The sequence below is a fragment of the Amphiura filiformis genome, chromosome 8 (assembly GCF_039555335.1).
Source record: "Amphiura filiformis chromosome 8, Afil_fr2py, whole genome shotgun sequence".
Classification (NCBI taxonomy): Eukaryota; Metazoa; Echinodermata; class Ophiuroidea; order Amphilepidida; family Amphiuridae; genus Amphiura; species Amphiura filiformis.
This window is the reverse complement of record NC_092635.1, coordinates 28,541,428-28,549,579: the sequence shown is the minus strand read 5'-3', so window position 1 is coordinate 28,549,579 and position 8,152 is coordinate 28,541,428. Positions and strand designations below refer to the sequence as shown.

General features: G+C 40.4%; 1 protein-coding gene across 1 annotated transcript; it reads left to right on the top strand.

Annotated features, from left to right (window-relative positions):
- The first annotated feature begins 3,015 nt into the window (after positions 1-3,015).
- LOC140159481 (sodium- and chloride-dependent glycine transporter 1-like) lies at positions 3,016-7,875 on the top strand. Its single transcript, XM_072182969.1, has 2 exons — positions 3,016-3,219; positions 7,472-7,875. Exons 1-2 carry the CDS (start codon positions 3,016-3,018, stop codon positions 7,694-7,696), a joined length of 429 nt encoding a protein of 142 aa, XP_072039070.1. The 3' UTR covers positions 7,697-7,875.
- Positions 7,876-8,152: the final 277 nt, after the last annotated feature.

Here is an 8,152-nt window from a genome sequence, read left to right as displayed (position 1 = left end):
CAAGCAAATAATGGACGATCTTATAATTAGATTGAATTTTGTTTTTTCAAACCTGATTTGTCCCCTATTTGTAAGTCTAATGTTTGCCTATGTCCTAACCTACACCTAAATGGAATCAGCTAATGTCTTTGTGTTTATAGGTCAACAGATCAATTTGGCAGCGTTTAATCAAATATTCAATGCTTAATCGATATAGCTCGGTATATATCAAGTACGTCAATGAAGGTATGAATGAAGACTTGGCCAAAGAAAAGACCAACAATGAAGACCATGTGGGCCGTTAAACGCAATCTTTTCGACAGATACGGGGTATTTTTTTCCGTGTAACGTCCATCTGAAAAACGACGACACTCATCAGGATATCGTGCCCGACCTCGAAAAGAATAGGGATAAAGACATGCACGTATACAAAGCGCTGAAAAAAGTGCTGGCTACATCAACCTAAAAATCGCCGGGCTTTTCCACCAAGATGTAGATGGAACGCATCGAGGCCACGCCTACCTCATTAATATTCACGAGTCATGAGTACGCTAATTACCCATGCCCACCTCATTAATATTCATAAATGTCGAAAAAGATCCTGTTACTACTCAGGAGCTCAAGTCGTCAACAACGTAGATCATCTTCTATATCCCTGTGCGATGTGCACAACTCAACAACTGCACCAACATCAAATTAGCGAATCCAATATTTCCATAGAAGCAGGCTAGCATTATATTTAACAAGTTCTGAAGTAAGATTCGAACCAAGGAGCAATCATAAGCTGTCAATTTGTAATCTTACCTATCTAAATGGGTAAGTGTAAACCCCCCAACCTTTTGAGGAGGCAGAAGAGCCACATCAAAGCGGACCGAAAGCCGACTCTTTTTGATTGAGACTTCAACTCTAAAAGAGTTAAATTGTATAAATATCATCCTTCGGCTGCGTAGCAGGCGACTACAAGTTTTCTCCAGCTACATCGGTCTTGAGCCATTGCTGATAGTTGACCTTGACTCAGCATGCTGTCCGTATCCCCCAAAAGACACTGGATGAATTTCCAGAACAAGGTTCGTTGCCGTCCAGGTTTCCTCTTGCCATGAGTTGCAACATACAATGCATACTATTTTACTGGCTCATCGTCAGGCAAGTGGAGTATATGCCCTACAAATTTCAATTGACGAGTCCTGCCTTTCTCCACAAGTGGCGCTGTCTCTGTCAGATTGTAGATGGTATCATTTGGTACTCTGTCTACTCTCTTGATGATCAGCATAATACGGTAGCAGGATATGCCAAGTGAGTTGATTTTATTTTCCATAAACAGTTTAACCTTGGTGGAAATTGGGATGGTCGGACTTTTCCACAGTTGCTCTAATTTCCAGAAGGCTGTCCAAGCAAGAGCTTTCCGTCTCTTCAGGTCACTAGCACTGGACTCCATCATGGAGTTTAGGTATCTGAAGTCTGTTACATGCTTAATGGGGTTTCCGTACACTTGGAGAGAAGGCTGGGGTTGACAGTTGATGGTCTTATACTCTGTTTTGGGTGCGCTGATTATAAGTCCAAGGTCTGTTGCGGCATTAGCGGTCCTGGAGAGCTGAGACTGGGCCCGAGGGGTGGAAGACTCGAGGAGAGCGATATCATCAGCAAAGTCCAGGTCATTTAGTAATTTGGCCGGATATCTACGAGGACAGGTCACAACTCCGGAATCTGGTCAAGACGCCTTTCCCAAAAGGGAGTCAACAAGGATGATAAAGAGAAAGGGAGCCAATACATCGCCTTGTAGGACTCCTGTTGTTACATCGAAGGGTTCTGAGAGTTCAGAGTAACTACGCTACTGGAGTTACTGAAAGTACCTTTATGGCACTGACCAAAGTGCTTGAAATGCCGTATTGAAGTCGCATATACCCGATGACCCCAATGACGTAGCAATATTGAGAACATTACTGTTCTGTTAATGGAATCAAAGGCCTTCTTGAAGTCAACGAAGCTTACGAAGGTAACTGTCAAGGGGAGCTGGTGTTCCTTAATGTCTTCCATAATCCTTCTCAGTATATGGATCTGCTGTGCGCAGCTGCGTCCTCGTCTGAAACCAGCCTGGTTGCACCTCAGCAAGGGGTCTAAATGAGGCCGGATTCAGTTTAAAAGGATCTTGTTGTTGACTTTAGCAGCTATGGACATGAGTGATATGCCTCTGTAGTTGGTCATCAAAGAAAGGTCACCTTTCTTTGGCAATGGTATAATAACATTGGTGATCTATTGGCGTGGTGGAGATAGTGTAGTGTAAACTTCTGAACAGAAAGCATGAATGACATCAACCAGTATTTTGATCACCACCTCCCTGAAGGGCCTCGGCTGTAATGGCACAATCTAAATCTGCTGCTTTGTTGGCTCTCATGGCGGCAATTGCGTTAACAGTCTTTTTACGAGTAGGGGGTCATCACAGATGGGGAGGTCTTCTTGCGCTGGTGGGGGTACATGCAGTTCTGACAGACCTAAACCACTGTCATTGTTGAGCAATGAACTGAAGAAACTTTTCCACTCATCGAGAAGTTCTTTATCACTTGAAGGAGCCCCGGGGAAGGAGCTGTCCCATCTCTCTTTTTGACTTTCACATTTCGCTTGGAGTTCTTTCAGGAGAGTGTGTGGATAATTTCCCAAGTAGTTGTATTGTTCCCAGTCTCATCAGCAGCTCTCAGCGCATCCATTTGTTTATATCTGAGTGCCGCATCTTTCTCTTGATTGTGGGGATTTGCTTAGAGAAAATTTCTTCTTAGCCTTATCCCTCTCGATTTTCAGGTTGATGGTATCATCAGATACCCAGCTTGGCAGTCCACAGGGCTCTTTCTTACCAACCACCTTCTCTGCAACTTATAAATATAAATATAATGACCTTACAAATACTCTCGTGCAAATTGAAATGACAAAAAGGGTTAAATGGCCTTAGCCTATAGCACCTCTTAGTTCAGAGCTGTTTCTCGTTCTTAAACCATGTGAAAAGTACGTCGTATCATTTAGGCTTATTTAGTATCCATTTCAGTCATGGGATTCATCGTACCGATCAATTTCTGTTTACAGACGATTCTGGTGTTCAGTTTTGTCGACTATACTGCAGCTAGCATGGGTGATTATATTTACCCACCTCGTGCAGAAGCTATTGGTTGGACGATGACAATGACATCTGTAGTTGCTGTCATGATATATGCTGTTGTATACGTTTGTCGCCAAGAAGGGACGTTACTTGTGGTAAGTTTGATTTGATTTGATTTGATTTGTTCGGGTTTTGACAACCCTGGATAACCCAAGAAAGCCTCTATTGAAGCTTATTTCCATTGGGGTCCATTTGAACACCGGGACGGGTTGGGAACAGTCAGGGGTTAACACCCTACTCTGTTCGAAACTGGCTGCGAGATACATGTACAGGTATGGCTGTCTGTACACGGGACCGACGGCTTAACGTCCCCTCCGAAGGACGGAGTACTTTCATGATTCATTTACCCAATTCTAAATGAACCATGGGGAGAGCGGAAGTCTGAATTTTAATCTACAGAAGTTGCCAATTAATTTCACGTTTTTAAAAACATTTCGTTCAGACTCTTTTCTTGTAAGTGGTAATCAACGTTACTTGACATTACATGGTTATTGACTCTTCACACCGTTGTTTTGAGATTGAAAGTTGAAACCAGTGCTTGTTGCGTTTCATTTTGGTGGGGATGTGCGACTATATGACTTTCAAAACGGACCCCGAAATATAGACAAATCCAACGAGCCAAGTCATGGTCAGGATTTGGTCGGCCAAATTTGGTTCCCCGCATGCACCAAACTGGTGTTGTGAGTGCCCAATTGGGTGGCTTAAACCCGCTTAAAATTCAATGTTAGATTCTTTTGTGTTGTAAACTGTCATCATTCTCTTGTCTACGTGTAACACGGGTGATAGAATGCAGTTTAAAATACCCTTCAAGGCCGCATCATTTCACATTTTAGGTGAGATAGCTGGGTCCCCATCGCGGCTATGCAGTTAGCAACCTGGACAACCGATTCTTTAGAAATGCTTAGTCGCGCTAAAAGTCGATCGATACATGTTAAAATCAGCACAATTCAGAGATACACCTTTTGCTATGAAATTAATTTTCTCGGTCAAATATAAAGCAATATTTTTTTTTTCTTCAGTAATGTCAGTTAAAAACTTGGTGCTTGGATATACATTTTTTTTACAAATCCTGGTGTTAAAATTAAGCATCAAATTGTGTCTTTTAGTGTGATATTTTTGATTTTTATAGGCCTTCAGTTCGCCCGCGAGCTTTTTACGGAATTCATTTTTTAGCGTCTCAAACTAATATAGTTTGCTAAAGAAAGATATTTCCTACCTCTGTAAAGCACATCGTGTGGGTCTATATATTATAGTTTTGTCAGAATTTCCGTTTTTGTTTTACCCTTTTTCCCTTCATGCTCCGAACATGTCTAACTCAGTACTTTTATCTCGAGAGCAACCAGCAGAAATAGTCGATATTTCCTTTGTTGTTTATCCAGGTCAATTTTCCATTGAAAGCAAATTGCCCGACCAGCGATTTGGTAGCCCAAATCCCCAATTGAGTGTTCTGGTTAAACATGATCAGTAGGAGCGCTATAGGCCTGGGAATTTCTTTGCTATATTGAAGTTCTAGCAACACTGTAGCCATGCCGGTATTCCCAACGCACTGAAGGGTCTATTGTTCTATCGTTTCCGATTTGAGCGCTGACATTATAGGAAAATGTTGCCAATCAATATTCATGAAGTCGTGCGATCAACACCTACAGCTGTTCAATTGGGCGACTTTATTGTCAGGTGTTTTTATTCATACATTGGGCGTATCGAGCTGCATCGGTTGATCCGCAATTATATTTAATATAGTATTATAGCCCTACAAGTACAGCGTGTCCCAAAAGTAACTTAACATTGTGAATTGGCCATATCTCAAATATTTCCTACTTCATACCAAAATGGAGAACATATTCATATAGATTGATCTTTTAGAATTATTCTGATACCAAAAACAGCATTATTGATGACCCTTTGACCTTACTGTGCGACTGTACATATGTGTGTATCAAACCCACAAAAGCAAGCTCATGTGTTCTTTGTTCAAGAACATGAATGATGTGCATCCCTGAACAATAGAGTTGGTTCACTCACTGCGCACGCTACATTTAGGTATGAACATTCATGGATTACATGGCTTAGCGTAAGCGTGACTGCTGTTTGAGATTATAATTAGGATATATTGACAATATTAAACTTTACTTTAAAACAGTTGAAGTGAAGATGAATTTCCTATAGATCAACGGATTCAGGTCGTATGGTTCTTTGCCGAGACAAAGTCGGACAAACTCACTGAAGCAATGTTTAGGGAACAGTTTAATGTAAATTATGCACTACCCAGCCGAAATACAATCCAGCAACTAGTGCTGAAATTCATATCAACTGGATCTGTTCATGATCTACTTCGGGCAGGACATGGAAGAACAGGAAGATCGGCTACAAACATTGATGTCATACGAAGAGCGGTGGCGAAAAGCCCAAGGTGATCAGTACGTCGACTTTCAATGGAGAACAACGTACCGCGTACAACTGTTCATCGAATCCTAAGAAAAGATCTTAAGTAATTTCCATATAAAACCCAGATAAAACAGAAAATGAAGATTACGCATTGAAAACAAACAAACAATCAAACAAACACAGCCAAATTAAACAAAACAGATTTTAAAATGATAGCACGTTATATCGTGTTCACGTCTCAAATGACGAGACTTATTTTGCGTTTATAAAAGTGGGTTTTACGGTACGGTAGATATCCAATAATTTCATGCCAAAGGGTCATGACCACATAGGCATGTTTGGTATCATAACATTTCTAAAAGAATTATCTACATACTGTGCAATTTTTGTAACGACACTATTAACCCAACGCAAGTTATGGCAAATTCACAATGTTAAGGGACTTTTGGGACACCCGGTATGATTTGCTTTGCTTTATTGATTGATTCAGAAATAGTATGGCTATATGCTTCAGCAAATATATCACATTTGAGGTCCAAGGTAGACTCCTATATACGCGATGCTCATGTAAAATACTATGGTAGGCCTATACATAATAAAACACGATGTGGACCGCAGCTAATGTCTTTAAAAATACTACAGTAGGAGTGATATCATAATTACTTCAAATCCTTATGTAGACCTACTGGCAAGCAATGTAGACAACTTACTTGTGTAGATTCTTATATCCGCCATACAGAGCGCACACTTTGCCTATGCTGCTGAACTGTCCGTAGCGAAATGGTAGAGCAAAGCGTGTTCACTGAGTATAATCAAATGAGCGCCCAAACCAATTTGGGCGCTGCAATAGCTAGGTTTTTATTGTAGGTGAACCTCTGTTTTGTGTGCATGCGACAACTCACGCACACCCTTGGGATGGACTAGTACAAAAGGTACCTCTCGTACGTATAGGCGCTTTTACGTGACTTTCGTTTCATCACTTATTGACAGTAGCCTGCCTATTATAGCGTTCATACGCTGGTCAGGCCAGTTACCAATTTAATGGCGGAAGCCCTTTATCATGTTTATCTCGAACAAAAGGTACCTCTCGATGAATAGCATGTCGGGAACTCCAATTGGCACAAAGGAACAATAAGCGTTACATAATCTATTTCTTCTCCTTCCTATATAAACTCCTTGGGTATTCCTATTAAACCCAGGGATATCGATCCACAATGCTAGTATTAGCCTTAGATTTCACTCGTTGATTTTGAAAAATGGTCAGCCGGCAGTAAAAATGGTGAAACGAAAACGCAAATTCTGACAAAACTATGATATATCGCTCGCGGTGATGTGCGTTAGAAAGTTGGGAAAAATCCTTCATTAGCGAACTATCTTACTTTGAAAAGCTAAAAGGTTGATCCAAAAAAAGGCTCGCGGGCAGAGTTTAAGCCTATCAAAATCGAAAATCTTACACTAAATGACTAAATTTCACGCCTAAGTTTAACACTAGAATTTGAAAAATAAAAATACAGTATCAAGCACTACAATTTTTCCTGACATTTACTGAAAAAATGAAAATGATTGCTTTTCATTTGGCCGAGAAAATTAATTTTACATCGAAAATGTGTAACTAAAAATTTAGCTCATTTCAACACCAAATTCGATCGTTTGTATTGCCTCATTAAATGACTGAGTGAGCCTTGCATAACAAAAGAATCGGTTGTCCAGGATGCTAACTGTATGGCTGCCATTGAGGAGTAGGAATACGTGAAATTGGATTCGTCTATATTTATACCGGGATATATATACAAAATGTGTTTAAAAAAGGAGGGAGATCCAAAAATATACACACGTGTTCGTGATTTTTAAATGATTTCTGTTCACAATGAAGTTTTACACATGATAATAATTATTGTACATCATGAATCATTATCTGATTACGGTACTATTAAATGAATTGACTTGTTTTACCTTCTGCAGCGACTAAAAACATCTGTATCGCCTGCTCCTGACTGGGGACCTGCTTTAAATGAAAACAGAATATTAGCTGGATATTCTAAGCTTCCAAATGGTGACATGGAGGACAGCGAATTTATTCCGTCTACAAAATCTGAAATGAATGACAAGCAGTTCGCAACATATATTGCATTGGCAACGAAAGATCAGAACGAAAGCGTCAGAAATATGGAAGGTGAATCTGTCTGAGACTGCTATCATGGTTATGGTTTTCCTTCCTCGATGCAGTGATGTCAGCACGCAAATATTACCTCAAATTCCAATCAGGGTTGTAATAACGGATTGTTCAAAACCAAAACACTCCGCCTCCGATGGGGCAGTGCAACTTGGACTTGCTGTACAGGCTGTAACAAAAACAAACTTTACAATCACATTTTTATATCAAATTTAAAGTAAAGAATAAATAATGCAACGGCATAACCTGTAGTTAATTAGTATCGTCTTCAAAGGTCTATTTTAGGGAGGAAGTCACTGCACGTTTGACAAGTGTACATGTAGGTTACGTTTGTCGCAGTGAGCAATGAGCATGGGCTAAATGTTCCAATCGTCCAGCTAATCCGCTACTAAAATTACTTGACCTGGACAAATGCGCCCCGGGAAATGCACCCGAAGTGGCGTATCGGTCCGATACGTCACTATGGATTG

Excerpts from the sequence above, each read along its gene's own strand:
- LOC140159481 (XM_072182969.1), top strand. The coding sequence starts at position 3,016 with ATGGGATTCATCGTACCGATCAATTTCTGTTTACAGACGATTCTGGTG. Across the intron at positions 3,220-7,471 it reads AAGAAGGGACGTTACTTGTG|CGACTAAAAACATCTGTATC; the intron begins GTAAGTTTGATT and ends TACCTTCTGCAG.